Source organism: Sinocyclocheilus grahami, unplaced genomic scaffold (assembly GCF_001515645.1).
Source record: "Sinocyclocheilus grahami isolate Dianchi unplaced genomic scaffold, SAMN03320097.WGS_v1.1 scaffold704.1, whole genome shotgun sequence".
Taxonomy (NCBI): Eukaryota; Metazoa; Chordata; class Actinopteri; order Cypriniformes; family Cyprinidae; genus Sinocyclocheilus; species Sinocyclocheilus grahami.
In genome coordinates this window covers 695398-719166 of record NW_015505883.1, presented here as the reverse complement: position 1 = coordinate 719166, position 23769 = coordinate 695398, and the positions used below count along the sequence as shown (strand labels likewise).

The 23769-nt window shown below is 36.4% G+C and overlaps 3 protein-coding genes across 3 annotated transcripts in view; all 3 read right to left on the bottom strand.

Annotated features, from left to right (window-relative positions):
• Positions 1–1217: 1217 nt before the first annotated feature.
• On the bottom strand, positions 1218–7763 carry LOC107559879 (calpain-3-like). The gene is made up of 12 exons (XM_016243898.1): positions 7497–7763; positions 6990–7267; positions 6654–6726; positions 6419–6537; positions 6196–6329; positions 5745–5919; positions 4367–4452; positions 2735–2809; positions 2496–2656; positions 2045–2211; positions 1926–1937; positions 1218–1818 (listed from the first exon to the last, which is right to left on the bottom strand). Exons 2-12 carry the CDS (start codon positions 7224–7226, stop codon positions 1585–1587), a joined length of 1473 nt encoding a protein of 490 aa, XP_016099384.1. The 5' UTR covers positions 7227–7267; positions 7497–7763; the 3' UTR covers positions 1218–1584.
• Positions 7764–8779: 1016 nt separating this feature from the next.
• LOC107559908 (calpain-1 catalytic subunit-like) lies at positions 8780–19751 on the bottom strand. The gene is made up of 13 exons (XM_016243936.1): positions 19650–19751; positions 19260–19539; positions 18889–18961; positions 18627–18745; positions 18404–18537; positions 18062–18236; positions 17806–17880; positions 15950–16035; positions 10078–10152; positions 9832–9992; positions 9477–9643; positions 9381–9392; positions 8780–9272 (listed from the first exon to the last, which is right to left on the bottom strand). The coding sequence occupies exons 2-13, from the start codon at positions 19497–19499 to the stop codon at positions 9063–9065; spliced, it is 1527 nt and encodes a 508-aa protein (XP_016099422.1). The 5' UTR covers positions 19500–19539; positions 19650–19751; the 3' UTR covers positions 8780–9062.
• A 2137-nt stretch (positions 19752–21888) lies between these two features.
• LOC107559878 (protein-lysine methyltransferase METTL21D-like) overlaps positions 21889–23769 on the bottom strand; it is a 2681-nt gene continuing 800 nt past the window's right edge. The window contains exons 4-6 of the mRNA XM_016243897.1: positions 23444–23516; positions 23161–23280; positions 21889–22190 (exon numbers count right to left, since the gene is read on the bottom strand). Of these exons, the coding sequence (XP_016099383.1) occupies positions 22083–22190; positions 23161–23280; positions 23444–23516 (301 nt within the window). The 3' untranslated portion in view covers positions 21889–22082. The remainder of the gene's footprint in view (positions 22191–23160; positions 23281–23443; positions 23517–23769) is intronic.

Genomic DNA, 23769 nt, shown 5'->3' with positions numbered 1-23769 from the left:
AAAAAACAAAAAAATCTATTGATGGTACTTATCTACTATAATATAATGAAATACTGTATTTTTTTAATTATTAATTTAGTCAGCGTAAACGACTTCTGAACTGTGTTAATGGGAAGACATGCTTTTTTGCCATCAATGCTGCATTTAAGAAGTGTTCAATCCTGCTCCAGGAGGGCCAATATCCTGCAGAGTAGTTCCAACCAGCTCCACCACTAGCCTGGATGTTTCCAGTGAGTCCGAAGACCTCGATTCCTTTGGTTCATGTGGAATTAATAAGTGTTGGAGCTTAACTCTTCAGGACAGTGAACAGGTTTGTACTGCATACCAATAATAACCAGCCAATCTCTGAACCCCTGGAAACACTTTGATTCTGTGATGATTTTGGTACAAAACCATTATGCTCCTCTGAAATCAGACTCGTACCTGGTCAACCAAGGAGACGCATTGAGACTCATGTTACAGGTGTACACAGCTGACTGCTTGTGACTGGATCACAAGAGACTGATCTCAGTACTAGATGTAAACGACATTCATTGTGCTCTCACGTTTCTGTGTTGCGGCGTCCATTAATTATTTAGTAAACGACTGCCCTCTAGTGTAAGAAAGTAACTACACCAATAAGTAAAACACCAATAATATTCAATAAATAATTGGATTTGGAACACTATAGTTTGTACAAACTTCTCCCGTGAGTCGTCGTCATCTGTCTGGTTTCATTATCGATATGTCTGTGAACTTGATTTTCTGAAGGCAAACATCCCTGTTGAAAAAAAACAGCATACGCTGGTTGGGTATGTTTTGACGCTGGGATGCTGGTTTAAGCTGGTCCTTTTGCTGGTTTGTGCTGGTCCTTTGCCAGCAAAAGGACCAGCACAAACCAGCAAAAGGACCAGCATCCCAGCGTCAAAACATACCCAACCAGCGTATGCTGTTTTTTTTCAACAGGGATGTTTGCCTTCAGAAAATCAAGTTCACAGACTTTGTTGTTGTTCGCTTTTTGCAGAGAACGTTTGTAGGCTATAGCCTGTTTCGGCATATGAAGCGAGCAGCTTATATAACAAAAATGAAATTGAAATCACACATTCAAAAACGTAAAAATAGCCGGTGAATTAACGTTTAAATTTATATTTTTATTATTCTTTGGTAGTGTACCACTTGAGAACATACTGACTTTAATTTGACCGTTGAGTAACATATGTAGTATTTTCTTTTTTTTTTACAATTTTGCAAACATGACCTTCTGATTGGTTACATACATACTGAAATGGCTGTTGACAAGGTTTCTTTATGTCTGACTTGACCCATACACAAAGTTACAGCATGACAGAACATCAAAAACCTAACAGATAAGCAACTAAGTAACTAATAACATTAATTTCACAGCTCACTGATGAACAAAATATAGTACAGAAGGGATGTAGAAGAAAAAGAGTATAACCAGCTTGGTTACTCCAAATCCCATTTGAGTGGTTACAGAGGTGAAAAATCTAGATGGGTAAACTGGTAAAGGTAGTAGGTTCCAATGAGGGTGAACAGACCATGAACTGTTACATTGCTATTTGAGCAAGACACTTATTTATAACCTCATACACGTGTCATTGCAGGTTTCTTTTTTCTCTTGTGGGATTCAGACTTTGTGAAGATGGACAGCATGAATTTTGCAGACTCTTTAGAATTGAAAGTAGTGGGTACAATGAGATACTCTCCTGGTTCAAGCTTGAAGAATTTCATCACATGTCTTGTATCGATGAAGTTCCCACTATCTTCCACAGAACGTCTGTGGTAGAAGAACTTGGCAGGAAACTTTTCATCTTTCATCTAAAGAATGAAATATTATAAATATCAAGTAATTTATTTACTTACAAAGCAAAACAGATGTGGTTACAGGGTTTAATACTACTGAGCTTGAATTGTATTTTACTTGCCTCTGGTGGTATCTGTCAAAGTAGAAAAACATGAAACACACCATTAATAGGTGGAAACCAAAATGACTGTATTCAGTGAGATTTTCTGTGAGTCCAGTAGAGTTATTGTTAATACTGACCAGATAAACACTGAAGCCAATGGAGTAATTAGAAACAAGACTTCTGTATCTGTTCTCATGGATCTGCATGAGGGACACCAGTATGTTTTCAGGACACTGGCCACTAGCACATTCCTCATCGAGCTCCTCAATCCTCACCCGAAACTGAGGGTTTGTCCAGAAAGAGTCTACAAGACATCCATTGAATCAGACCTTTGTGGTACATACAGTATACATATATACAGGATGAACACACACGCACACACCATATGGCCAAACGTATGTAGACACCCAAAAGCACAGTCAATACAAACGAACAAGTTGTAATTTTAGTTTGTGGTACCTGGTAATATTTCATGCTGCATATGCATGCTGTATCTAATATTTGTATTAATAAAGTATTTGTGTTATATGCAATTGTATGAAATGATCACTTGCCTCTCTCTCTCTATGCATACAGTATATGAGCTACCTTTATTATTGATGCAGCCACCCGCTGTAGTCCCAGATTCCCAACTGCCATTGTAGCGTGTTGTTGTCCAGCTGCATTTAGAAGAGCTGTCCAGAAAATCAGGACTGAGGCAGCAAATATCAATTTCTTCAAAGTTTTTAGTGAAGTCCTCCATTGACATCCTGCAGTAAAATATGTGTTATTTGATTCATGTTTCATGCAGCAAGAGGTCACATCTGAAACTACAGTTAATGCCATACCAGAACTCGCCATCATTGGCCAAAGAACGACACTGGGTTCGCTCCTTTTCACTCACTTTGTTCCACAGCGATGACCTGAAAGTTGTGCAAAAGCATATTAAAATTTGACATGGGGTTGCGCTAAATGAACAAATAGTAAATGATAAGTAATAATGAGTAAAGAATAGCAAATAAAATAATTTATTTATTTTATGGTAGCATTTTTTCTAAAAGGTTATAGCTGCCTTTTCAATGGCACAGAAATAAACAGCATGCAAAATTAAGTTAGCAATTGCATCTGCATCCTGTTTGCGCAGACATGATACGTCATCAGCGCATTTCATTACGCTATTGCAGACAGAGCGAGGATGGAAGGCATTATTACTGTAATATTATGCGCTTCGTACTGGAATGTTTTCTCACCAGTGAATGAGACATGAGGTAATCTGACAGCACTGCATTCAACCCTCCACCAATGCCATCTCTCATTGTGTCAATGGTTAGCCTCTGGTCTGCTTGTGCGCATTCATGTGTTTTGGAGGAGGCATGGCTTTGGAGAGTGATTTGCAGGGGGCATAGGATCTTATGCTTTTGCCATTGCTAGCTGGTCTGAAATCGCCTACCCTACCTTTAACCCCCTCAGCTGTATTACATAGAAAGAGAAAGAATGGAATAGAGGAGGAGATGGGGAGGTGGAGGGATGCTGGAAGAATTGTCGCTAGGACGGCTCAGTTACTGCTGCTTACGTACGCTTGAAATGACGATTGACAGGACTGAATGATTAGGCTCCTCCTGAAACTATGTTTGGAGCTTCATTTAAACAATCTTATCATATAGAATTTTGTCATTTTAACAAGCTGGAATATTTTAAAGAGACCACAGCGCAAAAACTATTTTGCGAATCGATGTTTGTGCTTTCGTGCTTTTTTTTTCCCCCACCAAAAAGTGTCACTACTGAACTAGCTTTTGTTTGATAAAGGGAAAGGCTATTACAAAAGAATGACTCAAGGCAACCTGCCACAAAAGATGACAAAAAGGTCATTCGTTCATAACATAATTTAATTAATGATGGTAGGCAAATTCCAACGATATGAATGACAGTGACCGTTGGTGATGTAACTTGGTGACATTGGTTTTTCTTGGTTGGTTGGTTGTAACAACAAATTTCAGGTCTTACATGAAAAAAAAAAATTTGAATTTGGTTTAAATAAATAAAAAGGAACACCTGGAATATTTTGTAATACATTTTGAATGGTAACATGCCAAAAATGGCAGCATCCACACAAAACCCCAAGTAGTGGAATTATCTACACTTATAAAATTGTGATATTGTGAAGAAAGTCATAGAAAAAGAAATTAATATGAAATTTGGATTTGTATACTTCTTATTTTATCCTATATAATTCATATATGACAGGGACATGAAGATGTACTGTATAGCAGTTACAATCCATCATAGTAAGCTATATTTAGTTTTAAAGATCTACTGTTTGTAGCCTAACCAGCAAACTTCAAGTTGTTTAGCATACTAAAAACCTAATACAACTCCCAAACCTCTGATTCATATAATCATTAATTATCCAGGTGTTACAAACAAACAATGTCACTTGATCAATGTTGTGATTAGTGAGTTTAGTTTCATGTGAGTCTTACTTGTCACTCCAGGCACCGTTCCACTCGCCCATTCCCCACGGATTCAGCACTCTCACCAGCCTCACCGGTTTTCCTTGGCATGTTACCTGTCACACAGTGACATTGCATTTTAATTCAAAATGCTTATGAACTCTTTAAACCCTTATCATGGGTGTTAAAAACAAACAATGTCACTTGATCAATGTTGTGATTAGTGAGTTTAGTTTCATGTGAGTCTTACTTGTCACTCCAGGCACCGTTCCACTCGCCCATTCCCCACGGATTCAGCACTCTCACCAGCCTCACCGGTTTTCCTTGGCATGTTACCTGTCACACAGTGACATTGGATTTTAATTCAAAATGCTTATGAACTCTTTAAACCCTTATCATGGGCTGCTACTTATTCTGTGGGATGTCACCTAAACTCAGAATATGCCATATAGGTATTTCACCAGGATCATTATGAAATAACCTTTTACCGCAGGACTGAACTGCCTGCACACAATGCTTTGAGTTAAATCAAAGGACAACAAATTATTTCAAGAAACTACTCTTGCAAAATCACAGACCTGACGTAAGAGATACACATGAATGAGTACAAAAAGGACATACCAAAGGGTGGAGCTCATCTGTAGCTGAAGGCAATCAGTAAATAAACACTGGTCTACACAATTACAACTATGATTAAAAGAAGAACAAAGCGAGTCTGTTGCTAAACACCTTTTTTTATATTATAAGCCTGTCAATATGGAACGATTATACTTATTATAGAACACGAGTATTACCACTCAAAAGCAACCTCTTGCTTAATGAAAACAGGTTCCAGAACAGAGCCTTGAGGGCACTACTTGGGAATGCAATAAAAAGTCAAATGTTTTAAAACAAAACTTTTAAGTTATCAGTTAAAATAGTGGTGTTTCTATGGTGAACAAACTCAGAAAAGACTGCCGTTGCAATACAACTAGATTAGACTTTTGTAAATGGAATTGTCAAAGGAATCTATCTAGCTAGAAACTGACATTTAAATTTTTACACATTTTACCTTAAACACATTTTTGAAAGACATTTTGTGAAAACATCAAAATATGGCTTTTAAAAAAGCTAGAATTGTGTATACAAAATTATATCACATTAATAAAATAAAGCAAAGATTAAATAAAACCGCGGCCATGTAACTTAGCTTAATGCCTTTAAAAAAAGCATTGTTTTATGTATTACTAATGCTCTACATTGTACTCTACATCATACATTGTAAAAATGTTCACTGTATTCATTTAGATTTAGTTAGACTTTGAACTCTTTAATGCAAAACCTAACAAAATGCTTCAATTACAGTGCTTTAGATGATCAAGATGATAATATCTGTTAATGTAAGATCAAGCCTTAGGTCACTGCTTACCCCCTGATGGGAGCCACAGGCCATCAGAGCCTTTGTTTTGGCTGCACGGTCCATCAGGCTCCACAAATCAATAGCAGGTTTTTCTAGTTCAAAGCACACATGGATGCCACCGGTGAAGTCTAGCAGAGCCTCAGACACATAACCAGCATGCATGTCAGCATAGGAGCCGCACACCCTGTAAAAAGCATTCTACATATCAAGTATATACTAAAGTGGACCAAACATGCTGTTGGAATACTGAAATTTTTGAGGATTATAAAATGACTTATGTTTGTGACAATGTAAAATTATAAATACTTCCATCTGTAAGGCAGCTTTAAAATCAAGTTACATAAAAAAAAAACATTTACTAAAGGCCATAAAGTCATGGTGAAATCATTTCATGTTCAATAAACAAACATACTTTGATGCTATATGAAAAATTATTTTACCACAACATACTGGCACCTACTTGGCATAAGCTTTCTCCAGTAAGGCAGGCCAAAACTCATTAGATGTTTTTGAAAGGACAAAAACGAGTTCGCCATTGATTGTTGGAAGTTTGTCATCAATGACAACTTCAGTCCATTTCCCAAACCGCCAGAACTATACAAATTAAGCACAACATTGGGCTTAAAGGACTGATGTAATTTTAAATCGTATTCAGTTATACTGTAAAAGACCAAAGAACTCACCCTGAAGTGAAATATCCCTGCATAATCTTTGCCAAATGACTGGTCAGCTGGCATGACCTGGTCCATGACGTCCTTCTTAAATGTTAAAGCCCCAACTGAAGCAAGAAACCAGCAGTTGCCTAAGGTAAAGGCACAAATATTAAAGAAATAGATATTTCAAGGTATATGCAGTGACATTTACAGGGTAGATAACATGCCTACTGGAGTATGTATAGAAATACATAAATAAACATACCTAAATAAGATCCTTGGGAATAGTCAAACCTGGACACCCCCTGTACAATAAGCTGAGGGTCTGCTACTATTTTCTAAACAGTGAAAATACAATGAAATTTGGCCAAGTGATTTAGGAATACCAGAAAAAAACATTTAGATTCATATAATACACGTTGGGTCTGCTTTCAAGACACTTGAGATATCTTTCCACTATTGTAAATCAGAAATGCTGGGAAATGTGACAGGTGAACCTGTTCTGACAAGCCTACAGAGACATTTGGCCATACTTTGACAATGATTCTTTCAAACAAGTTACTGAAGGTCTGAAGATGGAAAGTCAATACAGGTAACTTACTGATGGCCTCAACCACTTGATTTGGTCCAGATCCAGTTCAAGTTTCTTCTTTGGGTCAATGGAGCTGCTGTCTGGAAGGAACTTGTCATCAACAAATCTCTTTTTATTGGTGATACAGCTCTTCCGCAGCTCCTGGTAGTCCTGATCCAAGAATTTCAAAGGGTCGTCGAGAGTGCCTGTTTTGTCTTTTACGGTGGATTCATTCCTGGGTTTCTTGTTTACAAGAGGTGGAGGCATTTTTTTTTCTTCAGTTGCAAAAGTCTGTTTCTAATGATAAACTACAACGAAAAACAGATAAAGGTGACACGACTGCGAGATGTCACAGCTCTTATGCTATGTTTTGTTTTCAAAGACCTAAAAGATAAGGGACTTGTTTGACTGGTTTGGGAGTGTAATCTTATCCCTTTGAAAGACTTATCTTGATAATTATTCAGTGACTTAATCAGTGGATACATTCAATTTTGAAGATATAAGTAATATACTTTACCTTCAAGGGTAACAACTCACCTAAATGAGCAGTCTTCTCCCAGTAGACTTAACTTATTCTCTTTGCTCTGACTCTGGAACTGTGCTCAGACTGAATGATGTTTTCAGGAAGTGTGCAGTGTTTTGTTCTGCACAGTGTTGCCAGATTGGAAATGTCCAAGTATCGTACCAGAAGCTCAAAATTATCACATTTGGAAGAAAATTATCGTACATGAGTCAAACATACAGAATGCAGCTATTTATCTAGACCAACAACTTTTTGACACAACCTGCAAATTACCACAATAGATACAACCTGTGAGTCTCTGTCATCGGAAGCCTGCGGGTTGCCAGATGTTGAGGAGGTAAAAGCAGGGCATCCTCCTGAATTCTTAACACACTCTTTCTGAGGTGTGCACAAGCGCATTTATAGTCTGTAATGAGCCGCTTTCGTGGATGAGTATAGAAACCCTATGATTACAACTTCCATCATTTGAAGAGTCACAAAATTCTGAAATTATCGTACATTATGGGATTTTTTAAATTATTGATCGTACATCGTACAACGGTTAAAATTATCGTACACATACGATAATTATCGTACGTCTGGCAACACTGGTTCTGCATAGAATGTCACTGCACAAGTATACTATTGCGCGAACTAAAAGAGATTCCAAATTCCTCCCACCATTGTTATATAATTACGTAACAGTAAATTCCACCACTATATATAGACTATAACTATAAAACTCCATATAGAAAAAAAAATCAATATAGGCAAATAAAAGCAGTTTGAATCTCAAAGGTTTTAGAATTAACTTAGAAATAAAGGCCAATGTTTATATAATAAGTAATTAATAAAGAAACTGCATCTGATTAGTCCTTAATAAATTATATATGAGATCAAGAAAATACAGAAACTCAAGCTATTGATCTCTTCACAATCCTCATTTTCACACCTGAGACTTAATATGAGCCCATAAACCACCAAACCCAGTCTATGTATTATTTTAAATTAATATGTAGTTTATTTAGAGGGGATATGATCAGGTGGTCTGAGGTAGAGTCCTTTGAAAATTATTTAGGCTTTATGGGAATTCTTATGAACATAAAACAACATAAAAGTATGTGACAGTTATAGCAGTAGTAGAAAAAATAACTTAAAATAAAAATTAAAAAAACTTAAAACTAGATAAAGTAATATGAAAAGAGATAGCATAAATGAAGTACAACTCAGATGTAAGTTTGTTTTCTTTAAGCAATTTTTATAATGCACAATACAAACTTGAGCTGTTAGGCTCGAATGACAAAAATTCCATTGGCATATTCCTTTAAATCTGCAATTCTGAAGCATAGTGTTTGTATGCACAACATTCTGTCTAGATCTATGCATTAAACAATGATTTTGAGAAACTGCTTTGTACTCATTTGTAAAACAGAACTGAAGTACAAAATCTATATATTTACGTAAAATTACATGACCATGGACTGAATATGTTTTGCACTAAAGTAAAAAGAAAAAATAGCTAATATAAAATCAATGCACTAGTCTCTTTCCATTCAACTGGTGTCCCACTAATTGGTCTCATACAATGTCATGACAGGTTTCTAATTTCTCCTGTGGGTTTCACTCCTTAAGAAGATGGACAGCATGAATTTTGCAGACTCATTAGGATTGAAAGTGGATGGTACAATGAGATACTCTCCTGGTTCAAGCTTGAAGAATTTCATCACATGTCTTGCTTGGGTAAATTTCTCACTAGCTTCCACGGGACGTTTATTGTAGAAGAACTTGGCTGGGAACTTCTCATCTTTCATCTAAAGGAGAATGAAATATAAACTTGTATTCAAGCAATCACTTTATTTAGAGCTAAAAATAGTTAATAGAGTAATTAAATAAATATTTGTGCATTAGATTTTACTTGCCTCTAGTGGTATCTGTTAAAGTAGAAAATAGAATAATAACACACCATTAATAAGTGGAAACCAAAATAGTTATATTCTTTGACTTCTGTTACTGACCACAAAAACACTGAAGCCAATGGCGTAGTTAGAAACAAGACTTCTGTATCTGTTCTCATGGATCTGCATGAGGGACACCAGTATGTTTTCAGGACACTGGCCACTAGCACATTCCTCATCGAGCTCCTCAATCCTCACCCGAAACTGAGGGTTTGTCCAGAAAGTCTCTAAAACACATCCAGAGAATCAGACCTGTGTCTTACACATATACACACTAAATGGCCAAAAGTATGTAGACACCCAAACACTACACAAATATGTTTAATTATTTGTAATATTATTTAATGGTTCTCAACATTATTAAGGTCCTCAACATATTAAGATTTCACTCACTCTCACTGTAGATATTACGTACCTTTATTACTGGGACGGCCACCAGCTGTAGTCCCAGCATCCCAGCTGCTGTAATAGCATGTGGAAGTCCATCTGCATTTAGAGGAACTGTCCAGAAAATCAGGACTGAGGCAGCAAATATCAATGGCCCTAAAGTTTTCAGTGAAGTCCTCCATTGACATCCTACAGTAAAATATGTGTTACTGAAAACATTTGATTCATGTTTAATGCAGCAAAAGATCAATCTGAAACTACAGTTAATGCCTACCAGAACTCTCCGTCAATGGCCAAAGAACGACATTTGGATTGGTCACTTTCACTCACATTGTTCCATAATGAAGACCTGAAAATTATGCAAAAGCATATATTACAATAATACATTGGGTTTTGTTATAGCATAATCATATTGGCTGTGCAGATAACTCAATCCAGTGGTACACTCTTAAAAATAAAGGTGCTTCAAAAGGTTCTTCAAGCGATGCTATAGAAGAACCATTTTTGGTTCCACAAAGAACCATTCAGTCAAAGGTTCTTTAAAGAACCATCTCTTTCTTACCTTTTTATAACCTGAAGAACCTTCTTTCACCACAAAGAAACAGAAAGGTTCTTCAGATGTTAAAGGTTCTTTATGGAACCATTTGGGCAAAAAGGTTCTTCTATGGCATCGTGAAGCACCTTTATTTTTAAGAGTGTATGACTGACAGTATATTCTCTACCAGGGATATATCACTGGAAATAAAATGATATCTTTGAAACTGAATATATTTATGCAGTAATTTAAGGAAGTATTTCTCTGTAAGTGACTTTTCAATAGCATGAAAATAGACAAGATGCCAAAAAGGATGAAAATAAATAGCAAAAGTTAACAACTGTACAGCAAGGATTGATGGACTGAGAGTTAGCTTAGATGAGTGTGTCAGTTTAAAGTCAACTTTAATAATAACCATCTATTTAAATGTTTATATTATAATAAAGACTGTTTTCATTTTAGCAGACTGGAATGTTTTACAGTGACCATGCCACAAAACATCACATAAATATATATTTTTTTCTTTTTAAAGTATGATGTTTGTGCTTTTGTTCTTTTTTCCCTACCAAAAACAATGACGTAATTTCCTATGACGACACTGAAGAACTGGCTTTTGTTCATTATAAAGAGACAGCCTATTACAAAAGACTGACAAAGGCAACCTGTAAACAAAAGACAACAAAAGCTGCCTTTTGTTGACAGGCGAATGCTGGTGGTATGAATATTGGTGATATGACTTGTGCAAACAAAACAACAAACAGTTAGTGTGAACGCCTTTTAACAGGACTCCAAATCTATATTGAAAACATACAAGGAAAAAAAACTATTATAAACGGATTACCAATTATTTCTTATTATAATTTTCAATAACAAAATAAAAAATAACAGAATATTTAAAAATAAATTTTAGAATGTGTGGATATGACCAATGTTCCCTCTAATTTTTTTCTTGCTGAGCAAAACTTTTCTCTATTGGGCGGACATTATGGTCACCTGAGCAAAAACAATCTTTATAGCAGACCTGTACAGCGCGCACACAAAAAAGTGTGTAACTTTTAACTTTAATGTGCTATTTGTATTTAATTTGACCTGTGACTAAATGATGTACATTTTAGGTTACCTGAGAATTTTTTTTTACAGTATAATACACTGCCATTCAAAAGTTTGGGATCAATAATGTTTATTAAAGAAGTTGCTCATCAAGGCTGTATCTATTTAATAAAAATACTGAATATTATTTCACAAAATAATATTGTGAAATATTATTGCAATTTAAAATAAAAGTTTTCTATTTGAATATACTTTGATCACATGATCCTTCAGAAATCATTCTAATATGCTGATTTATTATCAGTGTTGGAAACAGTTGTGTTGCTTAATATTATTTTGGGGATCTGTGATATTTTTCTGGATTCTTTGATAAATAAAATGTTAAAAAGAACAGTGTTTCTTCAAAATAGAAAATATGTGTCACAATATACACTACTATTCAATGTTTAAAAATATATATACTTTCATTCAGCATGAATGTGTTAAATGGATAAAAAGTGATAGTAAAAACTTGTATTTTTTAGAAAAGATTTCTATTTTGAATAAATGCTGTTCTTTTTAACTTTTTATTAAATCAAAGAAAAAGTATCACAAGTTCCAAAAAATATATATATATTAGCACAACAGTTTCAACACTGATAATAAATCAGCATATTAGAATGATTTCTGAAGGATCATGTGACACTGAAGCCTGGAGTAATGATGCTGAAAATTCTGCTTTGCTTCACGGGAATAAATTATATTTTAAAGTATATTAAAATAGGAAACCAATATTAGAAATTGCAATAATGTTTCACAATATTACTGTTTTTTTCTGTATTTTTGATCAAATAAATACATCCTTGATGAGCATAAGAGACTCTATTAAAAAACAAGGTCAATTATTTATTAGGTTTATAATATGGGCCTAACATAATATAATATCAAAACAAACTGAAGCATTTAAACTGATAGAATAGAATAGAATAAAATAGAGAACAAACTGAAGCATTTGAACTGAGATCTGTAAGTTAAATATTTAAAAAATCGTGAACGTGAATTCTTCTATAGCTATCTAAACATCCCTATGAAGTGCAGTTTGCACAATACACCTGTGTGTGGCTGTAAATGTCTCTTAGTTTTGTAACCGTTCTGTGCCCATCATCCACTATTTCCAGCACTTAATCAAGACACTCTTCTTTAATACATTCTCGATTTGAGCTATTTCGTCCGCAACCATTAAAATATTCGGTTTCTACAGCGACTCATTTGGCGCACATCATTCTCTTTCTATGAACCCTGTAAACCGCATTCACCGGTTCTAACTCTATAACGATATCAACTCTATTGCGGTTTTCCCAAGCATTGCAATTCATTCGCTTTCGCAAATGGCTTTCCCAACTCATTTATGCATGTGCGCGGCACATTATTTCTTCTGTGAGGCCGCGGTGGAAGAAGTGCGCGGACATGACATGTAAAAAATGTATTATGATATAAAAGAAATCAATAATTTAGTGATTGAACAATTGTGAGCTTAAAGGGGACTTTTAAAGTTTGTTTAAGTTTCAGAAAGTTTTTTTTCCAAGTATGGCCCTGTATGACGTCATTAAGGGCGGATTTGTTTTGTATGAGCACTTCTTCCAGAAGAGCGGCACACAGATCAACCAGAGAGAGAGCAAGAGCAGCCCATCAACATGCTTCATTTGGGTTACGGAAGTCGTCGGGAACCCGATTTTTAAATTTATTTTTTGTTCCTGTTTTATGTTGATTTCACAGCCTGCAGACTATTAGTAGGCAAAAGCTTTGTGTGCTTGTGACTCTTTGGCTCCGCCCACGGCACGCCTCCAGGAGCTCTACTGTTTTCGGAGAGAAGCCGTAAAGCTGTATATTTCTTTTATAAATCTGATAAAAAATAAAGACTCTTCGGAGATATAAAGGATGCATTTAGGTACTCAAGATTAATATGAGATTGGCAGAAACCGGGTGTGTGTTATGACCGCTTTAATATTTTATCCAATATAATACATATATGATGGGACATGAAGATGTATTGTATAGTAGTAATGACCCATCTAGTAAATGTTAGCAAGCTAAACCTATTATAGACCCAAAATGGTAAATAGCTACTAAAAATATGAAAAGTACAACACATAAATAACATTTTAAGTTACTTCCCTTTCTAGACAAGGAAAGTAGTAACTGATGTCATTAATACACTAGCCTGATTTTAGTTTTAATTGTCAGAATCTATACAAATAACACATTTTTTAAAAACCACAAACATTTGCAATAAAGACCAGAATGAAGCCAGAAGTGTCGAACGCCAGATTTGGCCCAGCATCTGGGAAGCCAAGCATAAGAAAACGAATGTAAATTTGTTAACCGACAGTAAGAATTTTTAACCGATTCATCTCCTACTTTCGTTTGCTGCAAGTTTAAAAAAAAACACGCTAAATATATAGTTTACGTTTTTGAGAGGAAAATAAAACAGATAAGTCACTCATAAGTCACATTTTATTACATTCAGAAATAATACCGTTAGGCCTAAAGTGTAATGTTACAATTAACCAACAATATAAACATGGTAACACTTTACTTGAAGGGGTGTGCATAAGACTGACATGACACCTTCATAATCATGACATGACACATATCATGAATATGAAGGAGGTTTTATGCATGTTTATGACAACTGTCATTAAGTGTCATTCGCTCAGTTATGTCATTTTTAATGCAAAGATGACATTATTTGACCTAACCCTAACCTAACCCTACCCGTCCCCTTCCCCCTAACCATAGCCCATAACAAAGACATCTCAAACAATGTAATCTTTGCATTAAAAATTACATAACTGAGCAAATGACACTTAATGACAGTTGTCATAAACATATATAAAAAACCTTCATATTCATGACATGTGTCATGTCTTGATTATGTAGGTGTCATGTCATGATTATGAAGGTGTCATGTCAGTCTTATGCACACCCCTTCAAGTAAAGTGTAACCATAAACACTATAGTCTATTTTAGTTCCCCTCACTCCACAACAAATCCTTTAAACTTAACCGTATTCACAACAGAACAAGAATTAAAAATATATAATTTATTCATTTCTAATGAATAAATATAATTGCAGTATATAATATAATAATATAGGCCTAGCTATAGGGTGCAATCCATGCTGTTGTTTCCATCCGAGTATCTCCAATATGGCCGCGGATCCGGGTAACTGACCAAACTGACCAAGTGCAAACGATCTATAAACACGCCAAACTAATTCATTTAAAGCTAAACTGAAAGTAAAGTTGGGCTCACGTAGCCTACCTTTATTTGTCACAAATCCAAATATTTCCATATTCGCAATATATTTGAAGCGAAACTATTATTTATTAGGTAAACTAGGATTTGTACTTCATGCGCGTCCCAATATTGACGGAAAAAATCATAATGAGCATACATTTGCCACAGTGGACCAGTGCTCATGCTTTTATAACTTTTTATATGTTTGGGTGACTGTATTTTATTTTGATAACGAACAGGCTGCGCTGTTTGCAATGAATATATAGTGTGCGCGTGAGGAGCTGGCACGATCAAACAGCTGAAACAAAATATTTCGTCATTTTTGGTCATACAATGAAGGCATAATTCGAAAGTGTTAGCAGTTTGAAGATTCAAGAATATTAGCAAAGATTATTCGAATTCTTTATAAAGCGAACACTGTTCTGTTCTTATTTCGCTTTGGAACCTGAATGAAAAAAAAAAAGTTTTGCTAAGAACGAACCGAAATTTTGTTTAGCTTTTAATCCATGTATTTGTCAGCCTACACCCACCTACTCCCCATCTCGTATTTCTGAGTGGGAGATCTTCCCAGGGCAGTAGCCTGCCTCACAGACTTAAATCAGGGCACCCACTACCGAGATGGCACCAAAGGTGAGGGGGCACAGTGACCGAGGTGGCAGGGCTGGGCCCCCTGAGGCCCCCTCATGGCACCGACGCTGCACAAATTATAGTATGCTGAAATTAGTAACCCAAAGGTTCCAGGATGTTCTACTTTTTCCATGCACACTTTAATGGCAAATAATATAGCACACAACCTCTTGCTCTTTGGAGAGGGAATCGATTCAGTAATCCAATATGAATATGGATTCAGAAATTCCAATATGGTAGGAAGAATCGGTGAGTTGCTTAAACAGGTCCGCAGTAAGCATGAAATTAAATTTAATGTGGATTCCAGTAATAGCTATGCAAAAAATGTTTTTGCAATGTGATAGTGTACAGTATGACAAAACTAGCCTACTCTTCTGCAACACATCCAAATAAATAAATAAAAATAAAAGAGCACATATTTTTAGAGCTTAGTATAGTAGGCAGACTGGGATGCTGCACTAATGTTTGTAAGCTACCTTTGTTTACAAAACCTTGTTTCGAATACTAGCAAATTAAGTACTCTCTAAGTAACTCTCAAACCTCTTCAAGAATTTGATTTAATATAGTAATGATTAATCTATTTGTGTTTTAAATAAACAATGACACTTGATACGTCAATGCTGTCAGTAAGCCTGTAGTTTCATGTGACTCTTACTTGTCACTCCAGGCACCGTTCCACTCGCCTTTTCCCCATGGATTCAACACTCTCACCAGCCTTACTGGTTCTCCTTGGCATGCAACCTGTCAAATGCACATACTTTCAGTATGAAAGTCTATAAACCCTTAATGTAGGCTCATTACATTTCTGTAGAATGTCACAATAAATACTGTTAAGTCAAGTCACCATTATTTATATAGGGCTTTATACAATACAGATGGTGTCAAAGCAGAAAAAAATGTTTCAATAATGAAAACAAAATTAAATTCTGCTGAAATGCAGCTCTAAAAAGATGTAAACAGTCCATTTTTCAGAGGCTGAATCCTTTGAAGGACAAGGACTTCAAAGGTCACCCCTGAATGAAGGTATGACCAAGCCTTGTTTAAACTGGACAGTCTAGCCAACTGAGGATTAATCTTTTCACCTAGCAACTGTGACAGCTGCCATTGACGAGCGACAGTAACATTTGTACTGGACATTTTTGAAAGTTATATTTTACTATCTGAAAACAATACAGGGTTCACAGCTTGTCTAAATATGCTCACCTTGGTCCATTCTGTACATAATATAGAGTATAAACTCTAAACTCTATGCGAAAGACGCATTTCAAGGCCACATTTGAAGGAGCCTGCACTGATGCAGTCAGTCTTAGAATGCAGGCTTCGAAAAGTGCAGCCTCTGAATTGGGACACAGCTCACATCTTTTCTCGAGGAGAAGGAGGGAGGTGATCGCCAGTCACAAGAGTGTGCTCCAGAACTTGAGCCTGATATTTCCTGTTGAATAGCACCTTTTGTTCATTTGTTTCTGGCATCCACCAGAAACATTACCAAGCCCTCATTGAGCTGTGCACAAAGCAGAAGGAAAGATTGTGTATAGTTCTCCCTGCTCATGAGGAGAAGCTGAATAAACCAGGAGGGGAGTCGTCCCCATTTCACATATGATCATGTTGAAGATAGGGCCTCAGGATGATGGAGAGACCTTCCTCAAGCAGACTCTGATCATGCTTCTGTCTGGGGAAGCCCAACTGGTGGACCAACAATTGCTGGTGGGGATCCTCCTGGCATATGATGACTTCAAAAGAGCTATCCTGTAATGGGTGGGCCCCTTGCAGCCCAGAACAACACTGACAGAAGTACCGATCCCTAGCCTTCATAGAAAGCGGCCACCCATTTGCCTACACTCAATGGCTCCAGGATGCCTGGACTTTCGCTGACAGAGTCACGCAACGTGGTGGCAATAATTGACCTGGTGGTGCTGGAATGATTTACCCCACAACTTTCAGAACAAATGGCGGAAGGGGTCCAGTCTCATCACTCGACGTTACTAGAGCAGGCAGTTCAGCTGGTTGAGGACCATTTGAATGAATTGACTGTATGAATCTTTGAATTGTTTGGAATTAAGTTGATTCATACAAGCATTCACCTTCCCCAAATTGATGGGTTGGTTGAACAAATTAATCAGACATGAATATATGATTTGTAAGTTCAAGAGGAAGTTAGAACTTGGGATGTGGCTTGAGCTCGCTATTCACAGGTTCTTCAAGCTTCCACTGGGTTTTACCCATTCAAGCTGCTCTATGGATGTTGACTGTGTTGTGTGCTTGACATCCTTAAAGAGAATTGGGTGGAGGGACTTTCAAGAACAAAATTCAATAATTGCTGGACGTGAGAGCAAAGCTCCATACCCTGGCATGACTAAAACAGGAGAATCCGCTCCAGACCCAGGAACATCAAAAGCCGGCTGTATAACAGGGGAACTCAGCTATGGGAATTTGCACCGGGAGACAAAGTATTTGTATTTCTCCCCACACTGAGCTCTTAATTACATGACATTTAATTCTGTGCAGACTTACCTCGAAAACCTCTGTCACTGTATATGCATGGCCTTGAACGATACCATTGGGTAATACTGTGTTTGCAGATGTGTCCTGATATATGAAAAATATATATATATATATATAGATAAAAAATAATATTTCAGTAATGACACAGAGATAAATATGGTTTTACGTATAACCAGTGCCCTGCATTGTTCCTTACTGTTGTTTATATTTAATTCATATGTCACAATAATGAAAGCTTCAGTCTGAGGACACTGGAACTGCTCACCCCTTGAGAAGTGCTGCAACCCATCAGGGCCTTTGCTTTGGCTGCACGATCCATCAGGCTCCACAAATCAGTGGAAGTTTTTTTCAGTTTGAAGTACACATGGACACCACCGGTGAAGTCCAACAGAGCCTCAGATACACTACCAGCATGCATGTCAGCATAGGAGCCGCACACCCTGTAAAAGGCATTGCAAACATGCTTATAATGTTGGATTCTTAGGGATTCAATTCTAATGTGATACACACGAAACATATAATAAGGGTCATAAACTCTTATGGTAAAAGCATATTTTTATGTTCAATGGAAATTAAAATATTTTTTCCACAACATACTGGCACCTACTTGGCATACGCTTTCTCCAGTAAGGCAGGCCAAAACTCATTAGATGTTTTTGAATGAACAAAAATGAGCTTTCCATTAATTGTTGGCAGTTTGTCATCAATGACAACTTCAATCCATTTGCCAAACCTCCAGAACTAAGAATATACAGAACATAAGGCTTAATGACTGATACGTGATTTAAAACAAAAATGTATTCAAATTATGTTGAAAAAGACCAAATTACTCTGAATTGAAATATCCCTGCATAATATTTGCCAAATGACTGGTCAGCTGGCATGACCTGGTCCATGATGTCCTTCTGAAATGTTAAAGCCCCAACTGAAGCAAGAAACCAGCAGTTTCCTGAGGTAAAGGCACAAATATTAAAGAAATAGATATTTCAATGAGTTCATAAGTATTTTTGGTGTATATACAGTGACATTATTTATTGGGTTGGTATCATTTAAAAGCCAGAGCCTACTAAATAAATACATAATTAAACATACCTAAATAAGACCCTTGGGAATAGTCAAACCTGGACACCTCCTTTACAATGAGCTGAGGATCTGCCACTATGTTCTAAAGAGAGAAAATAAATAAATTATGCAATAATATTCAGCCTAGGGATTTATGAATACCAGAAGACGACATTTTCTCATAGAATGTACTTTGGGTCTGGTTTCATGACACTTGAGATGTCTTGCCACAATAGTGAACCTGTTCTGACAAGCCCAAAGAAACATTTTGCAACACTTGATGGCAGGTTATTTTCAACAAGTTCGTTTGAATTCCTTCAAGCAATAATGCCTGTGTACTTTGAACTCTTTTTGAAAGTTACTGAAAGTCTGAAGATAGAAAGTCAATACAGGTAACTTACTGATGGCCTCAACCACTTGATTTGGTCCAGATCCAGTTTAAGTTTCTTCTTTGGGTCAATGGAGCTGCTGTCTGGAAGGAACTTGTCATCAACAAATCTCTTTTTATTGGTGATACAGCTCTTCCGCAGCTCCTGGTAGTCCTGATCCAAGAATTTCACAGGGATGTCGAGAGTGCCTGTTTTGTCTTTTGCGGTGGATTCATTCCTGAGATTTTGGTGATTCAAACGAGGTGGAGGCATTTTTTTTCTTCAGTTGCAAAAGTCTGTTTCTAATGATAAACTACAACGAAAAACAGATAAAGGTGTCACGTCTGGCGAGATGACACTTATAATTCTCACTTATAATTAGAAGTTAAACTCAATTCTAAAGATATAAATGATATACTTTACCTTCCCAGATACAATGACAACTCCGGGAGTTCACCTAAATGAGCAGTCTTCTCTTTCGACTTATTCTCTTTGTACTGCCCTAGGCTCTGGTATTCTGTTCTGACCGAATGCTGTTTTTAGAAAAGGGTGCAGTGTTATGTGTAAAAGGTTTTTCCTCCCACCTGTAAATTGTGTAACAGTAATTTCCACCAAATATAGCCCCAAGTTGGAACATAGAATGTTGGTAAACCAGTAAATACTGTTTATATAATTAAGATTTAATGAAGAACCTGCATCTAACTAATCCTTAAAAAAAGTTAAATTTACAGTATATGAGATCATGAAATTAGAAGCTCAAACGATTGATCTCTTCACAGTCCTCTGTCACGTTCCCACATAACACCACTTAATTCAGTCCATGCATTATTTTAAATCAATGTCATATTTGAGTAGAAGGGGGGATACCAGGTAAGATCAGGTGGTCCGAAGTAGAATCAGTTGAAGAATACAGAATCTGTTCAGCATTATTATTAGCATTTGGACAAGTTCCTGATATTGACTCCACTATCATTTTGGCACAGCAAAACACAGCTAAAAAATGCTAAGTCCTATTAGCATTTTTATCCCAAAACTATCCCAAATATATATACAGTATATATATACAAACCCAATTCCAAAAAAAGTTGGGACACTGTACAAATTGTGAGTAAAAAAGGAATGGAATAATTTACAAATCTCATAAACTTATATTTTATTCACAATAGAATATAGATAACATATCAAATGTTGAAAGTGAGACATTTTGAAATGTCATGCCAAATATTGGCTCATTTTGGATTTCATGAGAGCTACACATTCCAAAAGGAATCGGGTTTGTACACTACTGTGCAGAAGTCTTAGGCCATTTGTATTTTCACCAACAAAAAATGGTTTTAAGTCTTATTTCTATCTTTTGCTGTAGTGTGTCAGTATAAATATCAGTTTACATTTCTTTTGTCATTAATTGGAATAATGCAGTGATAATGCCTTTTTGTGTGCACAAGGAGTCTGACAACAGCCAGTGCTCCACAGAGATCTGGTGATCTCACCATCATCCAGTTCGTTTGGGATTACATGAAGAAACAGAAACAGACTAAATCCAGAAGAACTGTCAACGTCTCCAAGATGCTTGAAGAAGCCTACCTGCAAATCTACCCGAAAAACTATGCGCAAGTGCACCTGGCAAAAGCCATTTTAAACACAAAGGTTGGTCACACCAAATGTTGATTTGATTTAGTTAATAGAAGTTAACTGATAAAATCTATTTGACATTTTTGAAAGCACCCTCACTTTACAGTATTTTTACAGTTAAGTGCTTAACTTTTCACAGTACTGTGGCTTTGCAGGTAGGTATCTTCAAGCATCTTGGAGACGTTTACACTTCTTCTGGATTTAGTCTGGCTTTGTTTTTCCTGTTTTTTCATGTAATTCCAGACAGACTGGTTGATGGTGAGATCATCAGATCTCTGTGTGGATCACTGGCTGTTGTCAGACTCCTTGTGCTAACAAAAACCTAATTGGATTACTACAATGGCAAAAGAAATGTTTGGAAATGTAAACTGATATTTCCTACTGTCACACTACAGCGAAAAGATTTCTTTACTAATACTAATGGCCTAAGACTTTTGCACAGTACTGTACTTTAACTGTATACTTTTCACAATAAAATAAATTCCTAAACTGTTTATTTTAAAGCCATAATTTGTATTTTATAGATTTAACAAATAAAAATAAAAATGTTTCCAAGTTGGAATCACTGAATTACACAAAACTCAAAGGAGAAATTGTAAAGGACCTAAATGTTTAAATAAAAAAACATTATGAAGAATCTAATAATTAAATAAACAGATGCTTTAAATCTCAACAGCAATTTCTAAATGTATTACTTTTCCCTGAATTTCATAAGAAATTTCAAAGTATGTCTGAGTCCAGATGTAGCTCTTTAGTTACTTAAGTTTTAAGAAATTATGAAAAGATTCTACTAATCATAAACATCTCTACTGTAAACTGCAACCACAACTTTGCCATCCCTAAAGTAATGCATTCAGTGACGCAGAATGACAATGGACAAAACTGATCCTCCTGTAAAAGAGGCTGAAACAACACAAATCACATGCTTACTTTTTGATCATTTTAGAAAGTGTTTATTTACAGATCACACTCAGGTTAACATTCTCTTAATCGGTATGTAAAAAAAAACACATTTGAGATTTATTTTTTTCCAGTTTAACACAGGTGCACACAACCATTCACTTTAACTAGACACTTAAGCTCACATTAAGGCCAACGTCCCAAACCACATAATAAGCACTTTAAAATAGTTCATATTGTTCAGTGTTGAACATCTGACTAACAACAACACAATCCACTGAAACACAAACACATACAACCCAAACAGAAGAGCTCATAAGGCATTCAGTGGACTCTTCGTCGCAGGTGGAGAATGTGAATGTCAGGACTGTTGAACTCAGGGTCTTTTTTCTCAGATGGGATCATCTCTGACTGGAATTCTTGCAGAAGTAGCTGTGAAAGAGTATTACATGAGGGAAAAGACCATAGCAGATTCAGCATGGGGATGCATTTAATTGGGTTTTTACTCATACAACAAATATATAAAATCTACCATTACTTGGAGCAAAAGGACCAACAGGTCAAACACACTCTCATTAACTTGTGCCACTAAATATGACAAAGTGAAGATTTAGGGTGTGTTCACACTTGTCATGTTTGGTTCGATTAAAATGAACTCTGGTGCGATTGCTCTGTTAGTGCGGTTCATTTGTGTAAGTGTGAACGCTGCCATCCGAACCCTGGTGTGCACCAAATAAGCAGACTGAGACCGTTAAAAAGATGGGTCTCGGTCCGCTTCCAAACTAACTCTGGTGCGATTTGAATGAAATATGAACGCATCAAGGACCAAACACTTCTAAACGAACTAAAAACAGGAAGTAATGACAAGATGCGATGCTATGCAACGTGACGCGGAACGAGTGATATATCCAAAATTAAATGAGCAGAGGGCAAATGTGGAGCAACGAGGAGGTAAAGTGCCTTTTATGAGCTCTTCGTGAGTTTGCAGGTGGTAAAAATAAAATCATAAGTTCACACGCAGCATTGAGCACGCTTAGTCTAGCAGACGGCATTAGGGGTGTTCGATTTAAAGCGGCGCTGCGCAGACCGATCGGTGAATGGGTACTTTGATGTCTTACAACGATCGGTCTGCACAGCGCCACTTTAAGTCGAACACACCTTTTGTTTGGGTGTGTTCCATCACGAAATATAAATCATTGAACCTGACCAATCAGGTTGTGAACGTATCACTATGCCTTTAGGTTCGGTATCTTTAGGTTTGCGGTCATAAATGCCAGTGTGAATGCTAAGTGGACCAGGACCAAATGTATTGTTTTCTTTTTTTGGTCTGGACCAAACGAACCGAGAGAACCAAGAGAAAGTGTGAATGCACCCTTAGAGTTTTACAGTTTGATTCTCTTACCTCAAAGAATCTCTTCTCTATCTCGGGATTGACACCAACAGTGCGTTGCTCAAAGCAACAGATGATACACGTCTCTGGTCCAGCCAAGAGTTTCAGAGTCTCTACTAGTGGTTCCACTGACTGTGGAATATTAAATATTAAATAATATTACTGACTGAGGCTATTAAACCTAGTACTGTTAACTATTCTCTACTGCAGAGCTAACTATTGCTGTATTGGTAACAAAGGTTTTAGATGTAAGAAAAGTAAATAAAGTATTGTGTAATATTCATTGGTACAGTACCTGCTCATAGTAGATACAATCCGCCATCAGAATATAATGAGGATGAGGTAGAAATTCTCTGACATTTCCTCCCCTTTTAAAAGGAAAGGTTTTCAGAAGTTGTCATTATTTCATTCATTTTAATGAAATACAATCTTTTATTGTACGGAGACATTTTTATTTTGGGTTCCACAGTAGACAGCTAGTCATACATATTAGGAAAACATAAAGATGAGTAAATGATGACAGAATTTTCATTTGTGGATGAACTATGGTCATGTGATCATGGTAGCTATCATGTGGTGGCACCCCAGGGAATTTGTAAAAAAAAAAAAAAAAAATTATAT